The sequence below is a fragment of the Dermacentor andersoni genome, chromosome 4, assembly GCF_023375885.2.
Source record: "Dermacentor andersoni chromosome 4, qqDerAnde1_hic_scaffold, whole genome shotgun sequence".
NCBI lineage: Eukaryota > Metazoa > Arthropoda > Arachnida > Ixodida > Ixodidae > Dermacentor > Dermacentor andersoni.
The window spans coordinates 115,561,768-115,585,973 of record NC_092817.1 but is presented as its reverse complement, the minus strand read 5'-3'; the positions used below and the strand labels follow the sequence as shown (position 1 = coordinate 115,585,973).

The following is a 24,206-nucleotide window of genomic DNA, read 5'->3' as shown; positions in this document are numbered from 1 at the left end:
TAATGCGACAAGGAAGAAAAAAAGAGAGGCCCATATTCTGGTGTAGGCGCCGAATGCAAAGTACCGTTGGCTACATTACTCACAGTCACTAGAAACCCCATCAGCTGTTCAACCACATTTTTCAAGGAAGGCGGCAGAAAAGGTAATTTGCGAGGATCTCTAAGATATCAACATTTTTGACGCTTAAAACTTTACACTCAACTATGCGCACATGTGCAGAATTTTGCGACTGAGGCTTTAATTAAAGCAACTAATTAGTGGCAAGCACGTCCTTGCCGCTTTTACAGACCTTGACGAAGGGAGGCAAACTCCAAGTCACGGTTCTCCAAGTGTAAACAAAGCAGTGGAGAAGGTCGGTTCTCGCTTGACTCGTCGCTTTTCAATGCATTAGGTAGCCCAAAAGTGTAACAATGACAAAGAAATCCGCGTAAGTCAACCGCAGACTCGCTTCGCCTGGTTCAATTATTCCGCGGTGCGAAAAAAGCGCGCGCCGATGCACGCGCGCCGACTTCGTGCAATCTGCACAGTTTCCGACGTGCAGAAACAAGCTCAAACGCGCCCAACGCTCGCCATGTGCTCACAACAGTTGCTAGCATGCCGACGCTGATCAAGCCAACTTCATCGCGCACATTTCCCAGCTCCTATATACGACTGGCACATCGCCCGCGTCTAACCTAATATGTAAAGTAAGTCTGAGCATGACTTTGCCATCGTACAAGTAGTCGAAAAGGCGCGGAGTCACAAAGTTTACGACCAAAGAAACGGAGGGCACTCACCTACACGCCCAAGCCAGCGCGAATGTTCGTACTCCTTTATCAATATGCTCGCCTTATTTTATTAAAAATAGCAGGACTAAACCCTTTACACTAGGTTGTACGGTGTCTTTCAAGGTTCATTTTCCAGAGAGTTTACAGGTGCGGAAAGCGCGCCCGGTTGAAAACAAAACTGAAACGAAACCACCCGCACCACCAGTGCGATGGGACGAGTGGGCGGGCCGGCCATCCTTTCCTCTTTTCTTCGTGCGTTCAGTGGCATCAGCAGCAGCGGCAGCCGCCGCGCCGGTCACTCGCAAGTGGGAAGGTCACAGCGGGGAGCCGGGGGAGCCTTCAAAAAGCATCTTCGCGATGGCTTCCCGCATCTCTCGCCGATTCTACCGGCTAGAAGGCACCGAAGACCTCGTGCTCGACCGAGGTGCCAGCGCCGAGGCCGAGAACCGATGGGTATTCGAAATAGCGTGGGAAGTCGTCAATAAAGGTGAGCCCACCGCCGGCTGGCCAGTCCACATTTTTTTGGGCGCAAGAGGCACGGCCGGCTTGTTATTAATTGCACGTACACAAAGCCAAGGCTGTGGTTCAGCGCGGCGTACGTAGCGTGAGGCGCGCCGTAATGCAGCGGTTTAATTGCTCGTTCCTTTAGCCTGTCAACTGTACTGAACTTAACTGCGCCAACTAATTATGCGCAAACTTCTACGAAAATATTCGCCATTGCGTCAGGTGTCGGGATCACGCGGTTGTCAACCCCAGAGTCGGTGTCTCGGCGGCAGCAACGAAGGGTATCCGCCGCGATCTTGAATGATAAGCGCGCGGCAAACGTACACTTTCAGGCCATGCGTACTCGCGTGGTCAGATCGTTTGCGTGTGCCGCGCTTCAAGTGAGTGCGTGCCGGTTAGGGTCAGCAGGGCAATGCACCGGCGGCTTGTATTTGTTTTGAAGAACCGCCGGACAATACAGCCACTTGATGCAATGGGCACGCCCACTCCATAGCTGTCACTGCTGCCAAAAACTGTCTTGAAGGTCGTCCAATCGCTCCAAAGGTCGTCGATTACGTTATGTGACTCGGGGCCCGTTTCACATGGTGCGAATCTGACTGCGTTTTCGCACTTGCGAATTCGCAGTTGCGGCAAATGGGCCGTACGTCAGACTCCTAATTCGTGCGTGCGATGTTTTCTATGTTGCTGCTGAACTTGTCTGCGAAAACGCACATGCGGCAAGGACGGAGAACCAATCACAGCGTCCATTACGGACATGTCATCGTGGCCTACATCTACCCCCAATGCATTTGTCGTGTCCGTGGGCGAAAATTGGGCCGATTCCTAGATATTGAAATATCGGGCCAACCCGCGGCGAAGCTTGGTGAAGCAGGCTTCAAGCACTCCGCCCCTAACAATAAATAAATAAATTAAGGTGCATTGTTTCAAATCGATGGGTATACTGGAATCGTTTGTCAACAGCATGTATACTCATGAGCAGGAGGCATTGCCATATACACAAAGTACAAAATATATGTACAATCATACACCCTTGACTCGCAAGAGGACAATGCCACCGACTGTGGGGGTGTCTCTGCTGTACAAATGAAAGACAGAATTGTGACATCCACTGTGCATATATCTCCAGGCACACCCGAGTGTTATATCGAGAAGTTCATGACCACGCACTTTGCATGGGCTAGACGCGATGACACTACCCTGTGATCATCATTGGAGACTTCAATGTGGACATTTCAAAGCCAGACAAGAAATGGTTCACTCAGTTTGTGCTAGAAGAGTTTGGTTTGAAGTGCCACACGAATCCAAGTCACTCAACAGTTGTGTATAGATTTAACTTTGGCCAAGATTCTGTCTAAGGTTGTAACCGAACCAGTCAGTGTATATCGCAGTAATCGCAAAGCTATCATCACTGCCATTACCAAATGATGAAAACAAATGCATGTACCCTTGTCTAATCCAGTGTGATGTGCTACAGCTTTACTGGTCATGCACCTTCACAGAGCGGAATGGTTCCTCAATTTTTTTTTTTTTGATAAAGCAATGCACTCAAACACAAACATCTGTCATGAAAAGAGTTTCTAAGTTGTTTTACTTTGTTTTCACTGAAGCAAAGTGACCATCAGAATAATTTAGTCCTCCGCTAGGTGCTTGCAAGTGCAAAAATCGCAGCTGCCGTGCTCATTGCATGTGAAACGGCAATATGAAGTTCACAATTGCAGAAATCGCAGCTGTGAAAAACGCATTGCAAAACGCGCACTGTGACAGCATGAGTGAAGCTGGGTCATCCTCCACGGTTGCGACATATCGAAATGAGCACATGAACTCTTATATGCATGCATACTGCTAACGGGACGTGCCGTGTAGATTGAGTGGTGTGGATGACACACTTGTGACAGATATAATGCTCTTTGTAGCTGTTGACAGCAGGTCCTACTCGCGAACTGACCGGGCCACTACGCTAGTGTCCTCTTGTGCATGTAAGAAACCTTAAAGCGACTCCCAGAGTGTGTGTGTGGTGTGTGTGTGTCCACACACAAGGTGCTTTAGCTAATTTGGGTCAAGTATTAAAAAATGAAACATAGGCGCTATGCATGTCGATTTGCATTGCCGAAGTATTGTTATGAGTCATATGGGGCACGTCATGATATCTTTTACAATCTGCCAAGCTGAGTAATTAACAAAGTTTGCTTAATTAAATATTTAAATATTAACTCTAGTGAAAGATCTTCAATACAAAATTTGTAGCGCTTGCTCTGAAACATCGGATTATTTCATCTATGCTAAGATTACTGCCCTGTTTAATTTTTTCCAGCGTTTCTTTAAAGTGCGCGAAATTATAAAAATACCACGTGACTGCCGGCTAATGCGTTGCGCTTTTAGTGCCCTAGTTGAATGAATTAGCAAAGGCTGCTCTGTGCACAGAGATCGATTGAACAGGCTGTCGGTGACTGCAATAGACATTAAGTCACAAAAACAAAAGGGGTGTACTGTTTAAAGAAAGAAATTCAACGAAAGAGCGGCTGCCACATGTGAATGCGATATGGGACCCATAGGCAGAAACACGATGGAGGGGGTAAGGCTGACAGTGCAATGAAAGACAGATAAAAATCATGCTGCCTTTGGTCCATCGCAGTCACCGACAACGTGTTAAATCTATCTGTGTATGCGGAGCAGCCTTTGTTAATTCGTTCAACTTACATTTGACGGCACTAAAAGCGCGGCACAATAGCCGGCATTCACATGGTATTCTTTAAAGTTTGTGCACTTTAAGGAAAGGCTGAAAAAAAATTAAACAGGGCAGTTATCTTAGCATAGATGAAATAATCTGATCTTTCAGAACAAACACTACAACTTTTGTACTGAAGATATCTTGCTAGAGTTAATATTTAACAAGTTAATTAAGCAAAGTTTGTTAATTACCCAGCTTGGCAGACTGAAAAAAAAATATTGTGATGTGCTCCTTATGGACCAGAAGAATACTGCGGCAATTCGACATGCATTGCGTCTATGTTTAATTTTTCAATACTTGGCCCAAGTTAGCTGAAACACCCTGCATACACACACATAGTTCATTATCTACAGTTTCATATCAGCAGTGATGCAATGGGAGATACTATTTATATTTCAGTAGGTGCTCACAAAGTGTGCCACTGTTCTTCCTTGCCTTAATATAATAGGCAAGATTTTTTTGTGAACAATGCTGCTGCGCAAGGCAACTTATCCTGTCTGCACATGCAGCTAGACACTTGTAGATTAGCTGTGTATGTGTTTATCAGCAGCACAGCAATTAAACCATAATGCCAGGTCACTATCCTATGTAGTTCCGAAAACTGTGTGTGTCTGCTGTGGTGGTGTCTATAAATGTGGCTAGAACTCTTAGGATATGTTGCACGCTTTTTGGTATCTACCTATCTATCTACACCTCTAGCCATTTTCCCACCAACTTGGCTCGCTTGTTAGTTCATGGTCCAATGGGCAGAGCATCACGTTGCTGTGCTGAGGGAACCAGGTTCAATATCAACCATTGTACCCACATGGGTCACTGGGTACGTGCCATCGGGTATATGCCGCTCGTCAACGAACCTTATTTACTGCGACTTGGGTTGCTTGGTGCAAGCCGCTCTTCAATGACGAAACAAAAATCCTTTCTAATTTCTCCATTGCTGGGTGGAATCGCATCTGCATCATATATGCTCAGACAACTGATTAAATACCTCATGGCAGCACAGCTAGATGGCACAGTGTGTCCAGAGGGAAGCACAAGAGAGGAGCCCAGCTTGCAAATGCGCTTCATGACGCGTTTCAACGGTGGCAATACGGTGTGTCACTGGATTGATGCAACGCTAATTGCCTTAACATCGGCATTCATTGTGGAATGGGTTCTGCCAGATTCTTTAATCAGTTGGCGCTATCTTTAAAGAATGGTTCATCATAGAATGCACTTCACAGCTCCAAAGGTACTAACCAGGATCGCAAGGTAATTGAGGACACTGTGTTGCACAGTGAAGTTCCAAAGGAGCAGACTAATACAGCTGGTGACCAAGTTCCCAGAATTGCTAGATTGTTATAATTTTGCTGCTGTCCACCACATTGGGCAACTTACTGGATGCGTGAGGTATTTAAGGACGTGCATTCAACTCGCCATAGACATTAACATTCTCATTCTATCTGTCAGGTGCTTAACATCGTCCACACCAACCCCTCTGTCACCTATCTAGCGCATTTATTCCAGGATATCAGTTTTCACTCTTGACGCTGGAGATGAAGCAGTACATTCACCTAGTCACCTTGCATGCTGGTCACACTGACTTCAATATCACCACCTTCTTGACTTTTGCAAAATGGTTTGTTTTCTGGCTGAGACAAAAATTTGTGGCCAATTTTCATCTCTGACAAAGACAATTAAGCGCTGCCAGTGGTCAGACGTCATTCAGACAGTTGAATTTCTCCAGCAGGTGGAGGTCATGATGAGTGAGAACCCTGAAAAGCTGTCCATGGCCACTGACAATCAGCTTCAGGTGGCAGAATCAAGCTGCCTGTACATGATTTTGTTAGGTGCTATTCCTAAGTTATGGATTTGCTCGTGCCTACGATGCTAACACCACCCAAGAATGTTTGGTTGCCAACTTTAGCGACCAAGTCCTCTTCAATATGGCGTCTTAGTTCCAGATATCTAAACTTGTACGGCACTATGTATGGTTGGCGTCACTGAGAGAAAGACTAACAAACAGCCACACAATTATAAAAACGTGATAAAGCCTTCTATTGTGGAAACACTACCCAACATCAACACGCACCATCCGGTCCGAGAGTATAGACATTATCAAAGCCAAATTCAGTCAATAATTGAGGCTCCAGGTGCTTTTATTTCACAGTCTCATATAAAAAAGCAGCAACAGAAGAACTGCAAAATATTTGGAATGAGTATACCGAACCTTGTCTGAAATATTGATGCTATTCCTGAGATTGTCATTATGTATTCAAGTACCTTGCGCACCTGGCACATGGCTTTGCTGCCATGCTTGGATTCGCAGAAATAAATTCATGGCAACTTGCACCAGTATTTGTGCGGTCGATAGCTTGTCAGACTTTGCACATTACTGTTTGCTGATCCAACCTCCAGATCCCCATGCATTTGCAAGTTTCCTGGTCATCCATGCGAGAATGTTTAATAACATTGGTGCACTAAAAGGATTTTCTTGTTTATTAGAGCGTTCTAATATTGTGATCAAATTGCTGCAAGAAATTTCATGCTATTAGTAGAGCATCATATTTGTCATCTTTAAAAATAAGAGAGCAAACTGCCCATTCTTCTCTTTTATCATAATTCATTTTCAGCTTTTCTTCTAGGGGCTTCAAAATACCTCTCCGGGCTTTTTCTTAATATTGAGTTGCTTACTTGTAGGGCACAATATGTCTTTTTTTTTTTGCCGTCTGACACTGATATTTCTCTTTGCAGTGGTATAAGAAGCACAGTTTCCATAGTGCTATCCAAATACTGTAAAATTGCAATTTAATTTGATTATTACTGTAGCATAAATAAACAATTGCTTCATAAGAGCTCCACTTTCAGTCTGTGTAAAGTGCATCTTTTTGACATGTTTATTGCATCTATTACATTCATCTAGAAAAAGAGTGTGGGAACAGCTTTCCATGTCAAAAGTAAACAGAGCTAAAGTTTGTTTCCTTGAGTCATCCTGCCTTAAGTAACTGCTTTGACAGCATTCTTACTTGTTTTAATATGTAGTTAAGGCCAGTCCTCTACGGTTAGTGGTATTCATGCATTATTTGCATGAAGCATCTGCTTTGGCTTCAGCAATGTTTTTTTTTTTTCTGCTGTATTTTCATGGTAACGGCTTCTTGTTCCCTGGACATCAAGTGCATGTTTGAAGTATATGCACTTACCTGGAGTGCCTACACAGCAGCTGGACTTGTTTTATCCTTGCAAACGCACGTAAAAGCTGAAGGGTCAGCAAAACAAAAGATCAACCTGTGATTCCACGAATGTATGTGACATCATGTTTGAAGATGGCCCATGGGACATCAGGCATCAGTTTTACTGAGCCAAGAAGCAAACTAATGTGTGCCAGTTGTACCTACCGTATTTTCGCGATTCTAAACACCCCCCGATTCTAAGCACCCCCCCCTCTATTTTCGCGAAAAAGTTAGGAAAAAAGTTTGTATGCGAATCTAAGCACCCCCCACCCCCCCTGCATTTGTTAGAAAGAGCGCGTAGCCAAGGCCGCCAAACGCGCTTGCTCACTCTGGAATCATTGCTCGGCGGACCTGCAGGCACGCGGTCGATGCTTCTGTTGGACGCGTTTCGCGGCCATCCGACCCCGTAGGTAAAGACAAAGCTTCGGAACATAAATAACGACGTGGTTGTGATTCCGGGTGGCATGATGCCAGTGCTGCAACCCCTCGACGTTTCAGTCAACAAGCCCTTCAAAGCCAATCTCAGACAGGAGTACAAAGAGTGGGTGCGAAACCTTGACCGGAAGAAGAAGCCGACGGGAAAGCTGCAGGAAGCGTCCCCATCAACCATCGTAAAGTGGATTTCGGACGCGTGGAAGAGGGTCCAAGTGGACGTTGTGGTCAAATAATTTAAGAAGTGCTCGATCGCAAACAACTTCGACGGAACGGAAGACGATCTGCTATGGGATACCGAGAGCAGCGGTTCAAGTGGTGCGACGAACTCGAGTGGCAGTGATAGCGACTGAGCATCCTACACAAGCGGTTTGTTCACTGTGTGCACCGATTTTTCTTTTGGATGTTCGCAAAATAAAATGTTATTTCTCGCACCCATCTCGTCATGATGTCGCAGCGAAAAGAGGGAGGAGGGGTTATTCTAGATTTTTCGAATCTAAGCGCCCCCCCACACTTTGGGCATCGAGATTGTGAAAAAAAGGGGGTGCTTAGAATCGAGTAAATACGGTACATGGAAAAATTTTCTTGGAGGATGTGGTGCTTATATCTGCCCTTTGACTAACAATGTGAACCACACTGTATGCACTCAGCTTTGTTAACTATAACAGTCCTTTCAAAGTAATTGCACAGGCGAAGTAGGTAGAATGATCGGAAAGTGGCTTTCATCTCTGTGCAGTTGGAGGCATTTACACAGTGATCCGTTCCAAGGCTGAGGTGAGCGTGGAAGAACTGGGAGACCAGTTCTGTCTCTTGGGCCCCTTGAATGAGAGCCTGGTTCGCACTGAGGTCGAGGTCTTGGACCCTCCTTACAATGTCTTTTGGAACAGCATCAAGGCCCTGAGAGAACAAGGCATCAAGGTGAGTCACTTTCTGAAACTGGCATGAAGGAATCCACAATAGGACACTTGTGTCCAGCATAGAACTGGTCACAACACAAATGTGGCATTGGAACGGATGTTAGTTTTTTGTGTGTTTTTGTTAGTGATCACATGTGCGAGAAAGCACCTCACAATATACAGGGTGCTTCAGCGAACACTTCCGAAAATTCTTAAAGGTTACCTGTGGCAGTTAGCACAATTCTAGTTCATGAAGTGGGCTACTAGAAGTGGCAGACACTACTTGCGCAATGAATTGAAATAAAGAATTGTCTAATTAACAAAAAAGCCACTAATTAACTTATTAACTAATTACCTTGTGGACCATATTGCAATTTACAAATTCTAGCAGTGGAGTTTCCAAGGTGGATCCACTTGCAATGACTTCTGAAGATTGCAACAGTTTTGAGATATTAATTCCCAAACTTTGCAGAGAAATGCATAGTGAACTTCACAATGCATTTGAGAAGTATTGTGAAGGCAACACAATGCTCACGTGCAGGAGGATACACAGCTCTGCAATGAATCACAAGCATAATAAAGAGAAAGGTGGCGATACTACAAGTGCTATTCAACTGCAGAACACCTACACGTCCATAGGTATTGCATAGCAACTCCATAGGTGCTATAGCATAAAGCTATTCCAAACTTTTCTATTCGAATTCTGCAATTAGCCCTCCACGATTGGTCAAAAACTTTTTGCGGAACACCCCCACTTCACCTGTCTGTCATGCGACACCACAAAAACTGCAATAGCTCCCAATCTGATATGACGTGTACACAATGATTATTCATATTCGACCGAACAAAAGAAAAATAATTATTTCTGAGTCGACGCCTTTTTGTCATTAGCCCTCTGCTATTGGTCAAAATGTTTCAGGCTGCACCCACTTCACCTGTGTCACTTGAAGTTACAAAACTGCGAAAACTCAGTGCATCAAAGTGACGTATATGCGTTAAAGATGCATTAATATGCCGAACAAAACAATTTTTTTCTGCATAGCCAGAGACTGCTCCGTTCCAAAAGGAATAGAAGATGGCTGCCGCCTCAGGCACTGGCTACTCGCACCTGCCGGAGAGCATGGGTTTATTTGTGTATAACAAATCTTTTTGCGTGGATGCATAACGGCATTGAGCCCTTTTGGAACGTAGCAATATGACATCGCTCTGCCAACTTTTCTTGACTGAGGATCCATTTTAGCGGCATTTTTAACTATCTGTTGCACGTCACCGCGATTTTAGACAAACCACCGCAAGCTAAGTAAGTGAAAGCGGACCAATCACAAACGCCGGCACCTCCCTCTTCATCCAGTTATCTTTTTTCAGTGCGCGGGCTCGGCCCCGTCGAACCCTCCCCACTTGAGCGTGCTCCTCTCCTCTTGTCAGCCAATTAGATAAAGCCACTCAATGTAGGCCATGTTATCCATTTTCAAAGGAAACAAAAGAGACGTCCTATAAAAGAGGAGATCGTTTGATTGGGCTGTGCAGGCAACGCTGTAGGTCACCACCCAATGCTTGCGCAAGATGTTACGTAAATTTGACGTCAGGAGATTGGAATAAAAACGTATTGGAATAGTTTTACGTTATAGGGCCCTATGCTACATGGTATGGGTTAGAGTACAGTCATATGGCAGCCAAATTTGCTACAACGGTGCATACCTGCTTGGCCTCACCTACGCAAGCACAGCCAGCTGCTTCTGCATATGCACCTCTCCCAGAAGCAACACTTTGCTGTCTCATCAGACAGCACGCGTCGCAGTAGTGATGGTGCTCATTAGTTATTCTTGTAATGTTGCTTTATTTTTTACTTTCTTTTTTCCAGAGTACACACAAGTCCCATCTCCTGTTATATAGTTGCATTACGTTTGCGCAGTTGTATTACTTTCAGCTTTGCCTGAGACACTCCGTTCTTTTAGCTTAAAAGGTCCCTCCTCGGGTTGCCTGAGACACTCCGTTCTTTTAGCTTAAAAGGTCCCTCCTCGGGTTAGGGCATTGGGAGCAGGCATTATCACTGCATAGTCTACGCGACGACAATTGTTTTTGCAGAGCATCGCACCAATGTGCACCGAACAGCTGAAAATTCATATGAAAGCACGCACACAGTTATTTTCAAGGAAGCCCTTCTCCCCGCCTGCAGAGACTGCATCAGAGCTCTCATCTCTGCATCACACGTACCACCCGCCACAATGTGAAACAGCTCGGAGATTCCCTTTGAACGCAGGGTGCACAAAATTGCCACTGGAAATGCACTGTGCAAAAAGAAAAGGAGAAAACAGGTGAAGCGCAAAGGTTACACAGGCCCTTGTATATTCATGCTATGGATGGAGGCAGGAGAGGAATGTCACTTGCGAGTGGTTGCAGCATGGGAGAGAGAATCTGGCACGGAATGAGTAGCACGCCTCATCACACCATCACCTTGCAACATTGTATTTGCTTCTTCATCTCCGCTATAACTTTCATTTTAGTTGTTGTGGTAGAATGCTTCTTGGGCAGCACTTTACAACTTCTAGTGCACAAAAAATTTCTACTAGCAAACACTACAAATGTCTCTGATATCTAGTTCCAACTAGCCAAGCTTTCTTTCTTGAAGGGACTAACAATGACTTTTTATAATACCCGTTCTTTTCTTGTGTGCAACGGAAAGCTTATTAGTCAGTGTCCAATCCTGCAGTGGTAATGCAGAAAATGTTGTGGAACATTTTTTATCAGAATTTTTCCATCTGCAGTCGCTATCGCATTTATGAAGTCGTTCGCTAGACACATGCTAGAAATTGTGATAGGTGATTGAGATAACGATTCTACACTGGAATTGGGGATTATGCGTGGTGATTATGCGGACTTCGAACATGTCCTGTGGGGCTGCGCCTCTGCCGGTCCCCCTTTCACCCAAAAGGAAATGCTGAAGCTAATTAGGGCCCAGGATCAGACCTCTCAAATCCTGGCAGTCCAGAGGGCTCGCGAGAGGGCAGTCAGGTTTCACCTGATGGTCCCCGAGTGGGCCTGGCCAGGTGACGTTGAGTTTGCTTACGTCTATAGTGGACCAAATAAAGTTGTTTCACTCACTCACTCACTCACTCACTGGAATTGGGGAAGCAGACAACTGCGTCCCTGGCTGTGAAAAATTATTTTGTTTTGTAAGGTGATCTTCAGGTGATGGCATGTTGTATCGTGCGAGGGGGCCAGTGAACTTGAGTTACTCCCTCGCAAACTCGCACATGGACGAGAGCACTCATGTGCCACCGGCATGCTATGAGGAACACCACGCTTCTGCAGTCTGCAGCTTCACTTGTTGCTGGAAGGGCAGTGCTGATTGCTACCGTTAAATTTCTTTGATTGTAATATGCATAGAATAAAGTGCAACCATCTATATAATATAAAGGCTGCAATTTCAAACAATACATATATGGTGCACTAACTAACAGCCAACTTGCATACAATAATTTTTGGTAACAATGTGGTCAGTATCCTGCTTTAGTATGGAGGTTTCACTACAAAGTGGCACAATATACCATTTTTCACCACTTTCTGTGCAACTTTTAAATTATAATTCTGACTTGAACTGCAAACAGCATGCTTCATTCTATCACTATAAATCATGGTCTTTTCATTTCCATCAAAATGTAATGACACATTATGTACAGTGGTCGTACAAGAACAGCCTAATTTTGGTGGGGCCTGGTGAGGAGCCCTTTAGCCCTTTCTTTTAAGTTAGAAATAACTGTAGCCGTATCATTGGTTGATTTTCACGCACAACAGCTATTACAGCCAACTATGTGCAGCAGAAAGACAGCATGCAAAATTTCACGACATGCAGGAGTGGGACTCCTACGTCAATTGCGTCAAACATGGAAAATTGACCGAAACTGTGCATTGCTGCACCAGAACGGCTTTGGCATGTGTGTTTCGGCAGTGGCCGCGAACAGCAAGTGGATCCATTCACCAAAAAATAGTGCAATCATTCACATTCCGCACACCTTGCAACGGCGCCTTCCATGCACTCTCTCGTAATTTTTTCGCGTATACCACTGGACTTTCCAGCGCTTCTACTCCCTGCTGTCGTCGCTGCTGTCAGAACGGCCAGAGTGGCAGTATTTGGAGTGTATTAGAATATGCCTGAGCAGGCCGAGCGGCGCGGTCTGCCCTAGCTAAAGCGCAAACAAAGAAAAGTGGGCTGAGGGTGCTGCGAATGAACTAGAAATAATGGAGAACCCGTGCAGTGGCGGGAAAGTTCAAAGGATGACACTGCTTTTGAACATTGAGAGGCTTTAGACCGATCAGGTTGCTCACGTATGTCTACGCTAAAGCTCCTTCATTACAGCAGTAGTGGTATGAAGGGGCTTTAGTTTACGCCTCTACCCATCTGTCGAAACGCCCGGTTTGCCTGTGGCTACCGGAATACTGGTCACGCTTGGCACTGCGACACAATGCTGGCAATGCGCGCTGCTTTGGTAGCCCTTGCTTGGGATCGACTGCCAGGAGGCTGGCGGAGAGGTTGGAGAGGCTACGTGTGCTGGCTCCAAGACAACCAGAAGTAGACGACACGTCGTCCCATCATGATGCAGGGCCAGTGAAGGCAGAACTTAAACCCCGATCACTTGTCGAACGAGTCGAGGAGAAAAAGCATGGCTCATGGCTAAGGAGGAGGATAACTTGTAATCAGCCATAGCTCTCTTAATATGAGACGCTTCACACATTGTGGTGTGAATGTTTTACTGTAGCTGTACCCTATGCGTCTACAAAATTTGTCCGAACTGTTTCAGGGACCCATTAAAATGGTCACTTATGATGCGGAATCCAGCCTTCTGCAGGACAGCGCACCCAGCAGACTTAATTTTTTTAGCAATATCGTTCTTGCATTAGCAGCTGCTTGTACAAAAACTGGACAAATTAGTCAGTTTCACTGCATGCACATGGTCACTGCTATGAAGCCAGCTTTAAAGTACTGGCCTCAGAGTGAACAATAGCAGTGAATCCGGCAGGCTTCATGCTGTTTTGCTTAAAGAAATCAAATAATTGTTCCCATTCACAGTTGAAGCATTGTGCAAGAATTTTAATGAGTGGACGACCAAACACACACACATGGTTATTACTTAATCACCTGTATGCATTTGTGACTTGAAGTCTTTTCATTTTTCTCTGCACATAGGTTGTCTATGGAAGGTGGCTCATCGATGGCTACCCTCAAGTCATTCTTTTCGACATTGGTTCAGCCGCCTGGAAACTCGACGAGTGGAAGCGCGACCTGTGGAATACGTGCAGCATCGGCGTCCCATGGCATGACCGGGAGTCCAATGATGCGATCATCTTTGGCTACCTTGTCGCTTGGTTTTTACAAGATGTGAGTGGGTGCCCTTTTTTTATAAGTTCTGTTTGCATTCTTAAACACTCATGCATCAACTTCTTAATGCTACAGCTTTTTCTCTGTTTACGCGCACACTTGCTGTTTTTTCACCTTGGAAAAATGGTTAAGTTATACCATCCATTGTGCAACACGGTGGCCGCAGTAAAGGTATGGCAGTGCTGGTTTTGCAGATCACATGGGCTTTGTTTTTTTTTTGTATTTTCTAGCGATAAGCTTACTGAAGCACCTGCTATGAAAGGTATGGAATGTGTCTGGTATTAAACAGCATCTCCTTGCAGACCTTTGCCAACAAAAGGTTTTTGAATGCACCTTGTATGAAAGGAGTTATTGGCAAACAAATTTTACGATGCCCTCACAACTTTCCCCTCCTTTTTGTCTTTTTAACTGTCTGAAGCTGTGTCACCATTTTTTGTTGCAAGTTGACACCAAAGACAAATGGTAATCTCCATCATGTTCAAAATGTGTAGAAATAAACACAAAAAGTGGCAAGGATTCCAGAAAGGTTAAGGGAAAAGCAAATCGGTTTTGAATAAAGCTGCAGGCTCCCTGGTGCGAGCACAAGACTAATAAAATAATATCCCTATGTGTTTGTGACAGTGTTGTTTAGCGCCCTAGAATGTTTGTTTACGATGTTCACAAAAGCACTGAAGCACCCATTTAAGTGACCTTACAGATAAACAGTAAATCCATTTAGACTGATAAAACAGCCTTTCAAAACTGTTTTTCGTTAACTTTGCAGGGATAAGTTAATTATTAGATGAGAAAATGAAGCTGAAAATTTCATTTCTTCAATTTCATGGTGAAATCCCAGTGCTGGTACATCATCAGTTTCTGATCTTAAATTTCAAAGTATCTTTTCACATTTTGGCTGTTGTGGTTCGGTAAATGTTCTTGAAACTTGCCAAGTTCGGCCTTTGGCTAGACTGACATCAAAGTGAGCTGGTGCAAGACAGCAACACCGCCTTTCTTTCATTGTTGTCTTTTCTGGCTTGCCAATCTTCTTCTCACGGTAAGATCGGCACTTTCTGGTATTTTACAAGAGTAATTTACTAATACTATGGCTCAAATAATATTTCTTCCTAGTCTCCCTTTAACGTCGCTCCTCTTTTCACATGACACTTGCCTGTGCAGATGTGGTTAAGACACAAAAAGGAATTGCATGCTAATAAGTCGTAAACCTTAGCTTTAATTATCGTGTTTGCAGTTCCTGAAGGCAGTGAATGCTGAAAAGGGCCCCCCACTGGTCACGGCTCAGTTCCACGAGTGGCTCGCTGGCATCGGGCTGATTCTGTGTCGCACGAGGCACCTTGATGTGGCCACCATATTCATCACACACGCAACCCTACTGGGCCGGTACTTGTGTGCAGGGAACGTGGACTTCTACAACAACCTCGACAAGGTCAGCTATAGTGTCCCGTGCATTCTGCTGCTGCTTTAAGCAGAGGCGTATACTACAAGAAACCTTGCTTTGCCTAAAGGCCAACTGCAGTGGTATTTCGGAATGTGTAAAAATGTGTAATTTCACATAGCACAGATACAGAGCAGCTTCTGTGGAAAAATTATTTTTGATATATGAGTGGATGCGTTGCATTAACCTCACAGAAACAGAAACATTGTTGTTAGTGCCTGCTGGAAGTGATGTAGCACCTAGAATGTTGAAAACCAGCGTGGCTCCATGGCATCGTCTCCGAGATTAAACAGCACCTGTGGCACGCTGAAAATATCAGATGTGAAATGCTGGTATTTGCTTCATATCTGCTGACCACCAGGTGCATTTGAAGGCCATTAGTAATAAAATTAGACAACTACAGTTGACTTCCGTTAATTCAACTCTGACGTTACTGATAGAGCTGATCTAATTACCCGGCTGGTCGAATCAAACTAGATGCAGAAAAAACACCAAAGCACACTACCGATTCATTTGGCAGTATGAGCCAGATTATAAGATGCCCCCGAATCAAACATGCATGCACTTTCTATGTCTCCAAAGCATGAAACTAACGTACAAATGGCATTAAAGCTCATAGACAAAAAAATCTAATGGGCACCCGATTCTTAACAACAAAAAAATTCACTGAATATGATACTCACTAATTCGATACTCACTAATTGAGCGCAGCTGTATGTGTTTTCATTTCGCGATATAGTGGCTGGCGCGGATGATGTGTCTCGTGTGGCACATTGAAAACGGAGCGAAATGTGACGCGACTGCCTCGTTAATCGGGAAATCGCAAGAAGCAGCGCGTGGGTGACGCGTAGGCACGATTCGCAACAGCCGCCGCAGATTCTCCGCGCCTGCGGCGCTTTGTTTCTATACAAAGACGCGCGCTACTCTGGCGCCGTCTCGTAGCCATCGTTGCCGCAAAGCCAGTCTTGCGCGACACTACGATTCTCACGGTTTCATCATACCCTCCTCCTCCGCTTTCCTCCTCGCGCTTTCTTCGCTATCGCCGTCTTTCGTCTTCCGCTGCGCTCCGCGTTCGCTTTCATCCTTCGCTGTGTCCGTTCGCTCAGTTACGAGGGAAAACGCCGACGCTCACCGCAGGAACGGGCGCCTAAGAGCTGCGCTCTAAAGTGGGCAAAGGTCTAACATATTGCACAACCGTGGCCGATTTCCTGAAGTCAGCTCCGCCACACGGTTTTTAGTCAGCTTCACCTCCATACACTCTTGTTATGCGGTAAAGCAAACACACGCTCGAAGGCGGTTTTGGTATCGTGTTCGATTGCAGCGCGCAGGCAATTTCCGGCCCAATTCTTGAAATTCTTGTTTTGAAAAAAATGCGCGTGTTAGAACCGAAGTGAATACCGTAATCAGACATTGTGAGCTATAGTTATTGCTTTAAAATCTTCTTGGGGCAGGCCGAAAATAGGCCTTTTCGGCGGGAGATGAGGTGTGTTCAACACATTCTGTCTCATAAGCTTTGTCGAGACAGACACTGCCATTAAAGGGGTCGCTATTGGGGTCACCATAGGGGTCAGGCGTGTGCGTGCTGACTGGTCAATTTCGAATTATCCGGCGATGGTCAATTTTAGGATCGAAATAACGAAAGTTCAGGCCCGTATAAATGCATGGGTGCTGGCCGGGACCTTCGGCCTAGATCGAATTAACCAAAAAATCTAATTAACCAGAGTCTAATTAACATAAGTCTACTATATTAGCCCTGCAGCATTCCCAGCATTGCTTCAATAGTATGTACTAATTTATAACGAATTTAGCCAAAGTGAAATTTTGTTGTAGTTGGCCTTTAAATGTTATGAAAATTCTGAATACACTTTGTACTAAACCATGTGCCAACTGGTTGAGCATTCAAGTGGACAAAGACAGCCCAGTGTTCACTGATGGATCCAGAGGCACTCCTAGAACATGTTGGCTGACACTATTGAGCATGGAGTGAGTTATTTAATTGAGCAGTTAATTTCCTCAATGCTTTTCTTGGCTTCACTGTCTGTTGGTTTATTCCCTTTATTCTTCTTGCTCTTTGGGTTAGTTTAAGCATTCAAACATTCAGCAGTGCCCTCAGTCAGCTGCTTATTATTGTTCGGCTCGGCAGTTTTAATTACTGTTTAGGCAGCCATGCAGATTTTTTTCAGACAAGCGTTTCTGCATGACCGCAGTTCAGTTTAGACAAAGAGGCCGGAGACAGAGGGATATACCACCGCTACTGCATGGAGCGGGCTGCCTGCCACAGCGCTCACGTGTTTGCTACAGTCTCCGATGTGACAGGCATGGAGGCAGAGCACTTGCTGAAGAGAAAGCCAGGCAAGTGATGGCTTGTTTATTACTGCCGAGTTCACAAGAACATGCTTTGCTGCCTAGCTTATTCAACTAAAGCTAATTCCGACGCTCACTTCCGTGATGTGTTCTGTTCACAGATGCCATCACGCCAAACGGGCTCAACGTCAAGAAGTTCAGCGCACTGCACGAGTTTCAAAACATGCATGCCATAGCCAAGGAGAAGATCCATGACTTCGTCAGAGGACACTTTTATGGGTGAGCACTTTTGTCAAAGCTGCTCCGTCTTTTGAGACAGCGGTGAACGTGTCTGAACCTTTTAGGCACTACGACTTCGACCTGGACAAAACTTTGTACTGCTTCATTGCGGGAAGATACGAATTCTCCAACAAGGGAGCAGACATGTTCATAGAGTCCTTGGCACGTCTCAATCATTACTTAAAGGTATGTGGCCCTTCTAGTGCACTTCTTGCATGTAATAACATGCTAAGTCTTTGTCCTCCAAGATGATCTTGTGTGTATGTAGCCACTAATGACTTTTTATCCAATATTTGAGAAGACACAAGAAATCCCTTTTAGAGCACTAACACTGATTCATAGTATTAGGTAACAGCATGTAAAAACAAACTGTCTGAGGGTGCGCAATCTTCGTTTCAATGTGCTTCTTGTTTGCTCTCTTCAAAACAGGCTTCAGGAAGCGAGGTTACCGTCGTTGCTTTTCTAATCTTCCCCGCCAAAACAAACAATTTTAACGTTGAGTCATTACGAGGCCAAGCAATCTCCAAGCAACTCCGTGACACAGTGCAACAAATACAGTCTACAATCGGGAAGCGCATGTTCGAGATCTGCCTTTCGTAAGTTAGCATTCTGTTGGTTTTGTCTTCATCTGCATATTGTGGGTAGGGCTCTGCTTGAGCCTTTTACAATGCTTCATGAAAGTGTCTTGGTCTTTGGCAGCTAAAGTGTGCACATCAAAGTGCTTATCTAAAAGCTAGTCACTTGCACAACTTGTTTGTTGCAATAAATGCAGAGAAGTGCTATAGAAATGATAGGGGACGAATGGGCCTTGCTTCTGCTGATAGTAATTGGTCAGCAAGAGAAGGTACAGGCTTTCGTTGTGGACGAGCAGGTGAAATTTGCAGGGGCAAGATTCCCAAAGGTGAAGAACTGATCTACCCAGAAGACTTGGTGCGGTTGAAACGCTGTATCTATTCGACACAGCGCACAACGCTACCTCCGATCTGCACTCACAACATGTTGGATGATTCCTCTGACCCTGTTCTGTGCCACATTCGACGGTGTCAGCTCTTCAATCGTAGGGAGGATCGTGTTAAGGTAACTATCTGTTTGAACTCAGTACGTACATGTATGTACATAGGAGTAAAGTGGTTAGCACACATGCAGCCACTCAACTGAAAGGTGGCTGCCATTCCTGGAACCATAATGTCCAAACACTGTTAAATGGTGAAGTGCTAAAATGAAAAAGCAAAAGGCAGTCCCATTGTCTTCTCTCCTTAATTTTCCAATTTTGGTGCTGTCTGCACATTATGCACAACACGCCCACCAATTCGTCGGTCCCTGAAGTGAACATGAACAACAGCTAGCTGTCACCTATAATGAGGGTATTCACTCTGTAAATTGAAATCTGTGTCTCTTATATTAGTCTGTCTTATACAGTCGAACGTCAATATATCGAACAGCATGGTGATAGCGAAATAGTTTGATATAGCCAGAATTCGATATATAAAATCGCGTAAAACATGCATCAAAAGCTTCTGCAAATCAATCAATGATCATGTGGCACAGGTGGCACACTTGAAGCTTCACACAAAACATTTATTTATTTGGCTTAAAGTACTGCAGCAGTGTAGCCTGCTTCTTATTGGCAGCCGCTACGAACTACCACTACGAACTCATTAACACTAGCATGGCGCTCTTTGGCCATACCTGGCCCTTGCGCCATTAAACATCAAACATTAATTCATTGGCAGCCGCGTGCTTAAACATGGAGTCCTCAACACAGGCTAAATGATCCACAAGCGATAGGCCGTTGCCCTCTATTGCGCCACAGTAGCGGCGTAGAAGGGCCAAAGCAGCTACAGCACCAGTTGAAGTTGGGAGCAGGGCAACATCAGCGCTTGTGGGATCAACCTCAGCAGCGTCTTCGTTTGGCCGCTACTTCTGCTGCGATCTCCAAGTCCATCAATCAAAGCATTTTGAAACACTGTCAATAACAAAGTATTGAGTGCCATCTGCCAAGGCGTCTGAGTGAGCCCAGTGAGCACGTCTTTGTGGGTGCAAGTGCAAACCGCCAGTCCTCGCGAGGTGCGGCAGGCGCAGAGCGCAGCACCAAGGAGGAGTCAGTGCAATAAATGCAATGCATCATTGACATTGTCGAACTAGCCAAGCCGCCGCGTGCGTATGCTGCTATGTTCAAATGGCACCCTCGGCACAATCGCAGCAGTTGGGAACGCCCATCGTGCCATCGCTATCTTCGAGGGTGTTGCGGGAAAGCTCACCACCTGTCAACGGAGCACACATGGTCTGGGGTGGCGGAGTTCGATATATCCATTTCATGCCCGAACCCGTTCGAAATAAAAAATAAAGGATGCGTCTGATTTTCCAGATGATATAAAAAGTGTTCGATATAGGCAATAATTCGATATATCCGTGTTCGATATATCAAGGTTTGAATTAGTCTGCATGTATGCGATATATTCCAGTCCAGTTGTGCCATTGACTAAATTTTAAATTCTGGTCCCTTCATTTTAAAACCATCTGTTCTTCATGTGATGTATGGTAGACAAAGCCCGTTGTTGGAACAGTGCAGTCAATTTAGAGCACTGTTCAGCGAGAAGACACTTTAATTTGAAGTAAGTTACTAGCTGTAGCTTTTGACTAGACTGATGCTTGGAGAAAGCAAAAATAGAAATGTGTATGCGTATTAAGAAACTGGGCTGCCTTACAACATTGCTTCATTTCCTACAGGTCATTTTTCATCCAGAATTCTTGTCATCTACAAACCCATTGTTCAGCATGGATTATGAAGAGTTTGTTAGGGGTTGTCACTTGGGTGTGTTTCCTTCATACTACGAACCTTGGGGCTACACGCCTGGTAAGTGCATGTTTGCTGTACATATGATTTGTAGCACTGCACAGCACTGCAATATTCCATGTGGAACATAATACCAAAACAGTGTTAACACAGTGTATACATACTGTTGCCTGCTGCCATTCTTTGGCAAGTTACCCAGCAACTCTTTTTGACACATATGGGGACAGCAGGGGCTAAATGGTTAAGTGTACGTGTGTACTTTTCTTTCTTTTTTGCTAGTTGCTTGTGGCACTTTGCAAGTGTATTATCTCAATCGGCTTCCTGACAAGCTACCAACCGAACAGAATTATGTGGCAGTGTTACCTTTGGCTGCACTGTTGAAGTTCATGTACTAAATGCATTCATTAACACAGTGTTTCCTTCTAGTCTCGCTTTGGCCAGAAAATGAGAAGTGTTTGTTTGCTCAGAAAAAGCAAAGCAAGAGCTAACTCGCAGGTCACCTTTACTGGCTATCTTCAAAAAGTTAACAGAATCTTCACTCTTGATGCACATATTGTGTGCATTCTTCACCTGCACTAAGGCCACTGATTGGATCTCTCTATGTACCTGGCACTGCTTGAGACATATACTAAGTGGTGCATAAACAGGAGCACCAGGTGCACGTGAGTGTTCCTGCTATACTGCTGCCTTATATTCACTCAAGTACCATTTCGCATCAAGTTTAGTTCAATGCTACATTTGCGGGCATTACTTTCGCCCAGAATAAACTTAGAGTGGGGGTCACCTGCAGCAATGCCAATCAAAACATGCTGATTCTGCTGCAACGAAATGGTGGCACCATCTGTCATGGCTACAGTGAAAACGCAGTGTTCATCGTAGCCATGACAGATCATGACATCATTGTGTTGCAGTGAAAAATGTTTGAACGGTTTCATTTTGGATTTAATGAAGATGTAGCAGGCAAGTAATGCCCAAAAACATGGGATTAAGCTAAGATTCATGCAAGATGGCAGCTCTGCACAAAATTTGAGTAAAGGCCAGCCAGCAGTTCAGCAGAAAATCTCATGTATACCTCGCGCTCCTATTATATAATGCTCAGTATTTGCAGCATAGAACCTCACAGTGTGTATCTCTGACATGTGATTGTGATGTGTGATACATTCTTTTGCCTTATCAAGTGAGACTATGCCAAAGAATTGAAGGTATTTGACTTTTCACTCACGAGTACACATGAGTGCCTGCTTATGCTTGTGTTAGGAGCCTGAGACAGTGCCAGAAATGACATGGTGTGGCAAAAATTGAAAGCAAAGTGTAGCAGTTCTCTCCATCACTGGCAGTACCTTCACATAAACTTTTCTATAGATCAAACTTTCCTTTGCAAAAATTTCCTTAGAACATAGTTGGCATGCTAATGCTGGTACCACAGGAATGTGCCATGTTCGTGCCTTTTAAATAGCAGTTGATGCTGCTGTTTGCTCCTGTCGTGTTTCTAATGTCTGGTAGTAAGATAATGTGGTGACGATTGGTTATAGTTCTGGAATGCAACTCAAAACGTGAACCAATAACAGTGCATAACAACGGCATAGTGAGTTTCATTCTTGAGGACCAACTTGGAAACATCTCATTGCTTACGGCGGGCGCCACTGGCTCACAGAACAGCACCAGTTTCTTGCTTTCATTTCTAGCCATTTCACATTGGCATGGAATGTATGGCTGCACACTTCCGTTTCTTTTTCAAAAGTTCATGATAGTACCTGCAACTGAGGCCACCTGAGGTACGCATCACAGGATGCGAACCAGCAGAGCTTTGAGCCACTGGCAAGGAATAGAGACAGACAGGCAGGGTCTGTGCCATTGTCTTCTAAAGCAAATGAGGAGGAACATGGTTTCCCACGTGACTTGACTGCCCTTGCTGTTGGTGTAACTGGTAGTTGAAGAGAGGCACAATTGCAATGCATCACACTTAACCCGAATATTGAAGACACATGTCTAGCAGCTTATCTTTAACAAATGTGAGCTATAAGGAACAAACATCTCATTGCCTTGGAAGAAAGATGCATTAAGCTAGCACATTCAAACTGCCCAAACCAGAAATCTCCAGCACTCTCTGCAGCAGAATGCAAAAAAGCACTTGAGGCATGTTTGGGTTAAGGATGACAAAGGCTGTACAGAAAAGGTGAACTCCAAGAATAGAGAGGTTATTGCAATCATCCACATGGTGCAACACCTGCAGCATACATATGCATCAAGTCGGAACACACCATGTACATATAACGACAAACAGCTTTTTCTTTCCCTCTTTCTTTTTACTTTTTCCCCCCTGTAGCAGACATATAAACAGTCCTGCCACAATTGACTTGGCAGTTAATCTGCACATTTGTGTCCGCAAGTATTAAAATTCAGTTTGCATTTAATTTTGTTTTTGCTTCTGTGCCTTGAAAGAGAAGTATGTAGTAACAGAATATTGCTACTACATACATACGTGCCTTGAAAGAGAAGTATGTAGTAACAGAATATTGCTACTACATACATACTACTTAAGATATGCATGCAATTAAGCAGCACGTGGGGCTGACAGCAATTAGTCTACCACGCAGGCAGCAGCTTTAAATCCTTTAGTATGATTCTTATTAGCAACAGCAAGACTAGCAAACAGAGGACCAGTGAATCTTTGTTTGAACACTCATTGGTGCAGCATCTCATTTTACCAATGCTGGTGGCTTTCAGCGGAGTGCACAGTCATGGGCATTCCCAGCGTCACCACCAACCTGTCTGGCTTTGGGTGCTTCATAGCTGAGCATGTTGCTGACCCCATGTCCTATGGTATCTACATTGTCGACAGGAGATTCAAGAATGCCGAGGAGTCAGTCCAGCAGCTCGCTCAGGTGTGTACTGTGACCCTCCCCGAGTGGTCAAGGAGCCCCCAAATCAGTACTGTCTACCCTTTTCCTTGACTCAATCCCTTGCCACCTTTGCACATGCCATTTTTTCAAATGAAAACAGCGAGTTCACAAATACAGCAGTAAAGAAGTTGGGGAAGCTTGTATAACTCTCATTACCTACACATCATATACAATGAGCAGCTGTTATGCCAAAGCTGAAGCAATGACATGTGAAACTGGCAGTGGACAGAGAGCTAAAGTCCCTTTATACACACCTTCACAGACTAGTTTAAGTACTGCCAATGTATGTTCCTCCTCCATGCTGCTCTTTTTATTATTTCAGCTTCCACTGTTGAGTGGAACTTTCATTGTCAGCTTTCGGTTGGGAGCAAAAGCGACGTCATGTTTCCTAATGCAGCAGCAGTCGTGGTGCTTTGTACACCAGCTATGATAAAGACGACAAGCAAAGTATGCAGTTTCAGCATACAGGCAACAAACATGCAGGTGCTTGTGGATGACACTTTTTGGGCTGTTTCACCCTCTGCTACTGCTGCATAGAAGTGTGAACATGCAACAGCAAGCAGCTATGGGAGCAGGAATGT

General features: G+C 44.6%; 3 protein-coding genes across 5 annotated transcripts in view; 1 reads left to right on the top strand and 2 right to left on the bottom strand.

Annotated features, from left to right (window-relative positions):
* mtDNA-helicase (mitochondrial DNA helicase) overlaps nucleotides 1-600 on the bottom strand; it is a 35,034-nt gene extending 34,434 nt beyond the window's left edge. Inside the window, exon 1 of the mRNA XM_050184592.3 lies at nucleotides 290-600. The gene's annotated coding sequence lies outside the window, so the exon portion shown is untranslated. The remainder of the gene's footprint in view (nucleotides 1-289) is intronic.
* Nucleotides 601-1,002: 402 nt separating this feature from the next.
* The window catches only part of Glys (glycogen [starch] synthase), a 39,146-nt gene continuing 15,942 nt past the window's right edge, over nucleotides 1,003-24,206 (top strand). The window contains exons 1-11 of one of the 2 annotated variants that reach the window (XM_055074317.2): nucleotides 1,003-1,254; nucleotides 8,374-8,555; nucleotides 13,719-13,910; nucleotides 15,139-15,333; nucleotides 17,550-17,694; nucleotides 17,808-17,925; nucleotides 17,991-18,111; nucleotides 18,355-18,521; nucleotides 18,810-19,002; nucleotides 20,656-20,782; nucleotides 23,450-23,607. In XM_055074317.2, the coding sequence (XP_054930292.1) occupies nucleotides 1,125-1,254; nucleotides 8,374-8,555; nucleotides 13,719-13,910; nucleotides 15,139-15,333; nucleotides 17,550-17,694; nucleotides 17,808-17,925; nucleotides 17,991-18,111; nucleotides 18,355-18,521; nucleotides 18,810-19,002; nucleotides 20,656-20,782; nucleotides 23,450-23,607 (1,728 nt within the window). In that variant the 5' untranslated portion in view covers nucleotides 1,003-1,124. The remainder of the gene's footprint in view (nucleotides 1,255-8,373; nucleotides 8,556-13,718; nucleotides 13,911-15,138; nucleotides 15,334-17,549; nucleotides 17,695-17,807; nucleotides 17,926-17,990; nucleotides 18,112-18,354; nucleotides 18,522-18,809; nucleotides 19,003-20,655; nucleotides 20,783-23,449; nucleotides 23,608-24,206) is intronic. The other variant, XM_050184613.3, reaches the window with a different exon arrangement.
* The window catches only part of LOC126537516 (hsp70-binding protein 1-like), a 51,237-nt gene continuing 35,364 nt past the window's right edge, over nucleotides 8,334-24,206 (bottom strand). The window contains exons 6-7 of one of the 2 annotated variants that reach the window (XM_055074319.2): nucleotides 10,672-10,821; nucleotides 8,334-8,534 (exon numbers count right to left, since the gene is read on the bottom strand). In XM_055074319.2, the coding sequence (XP_054930294.1) occupies nucleotides 8,504-8,534; nucleotides 10,672-10,821 (181 nt within the window). In that variant the 3' untranslated portion in view covers nucleotides 8,334-8,503. The remainder of the gene's footprint in view (nucleotides 8,535-10,671; nucleotides 10,822-24,206) is intronic. The other variant, XM_050184597.3, reaches the window with a different exon arrangement.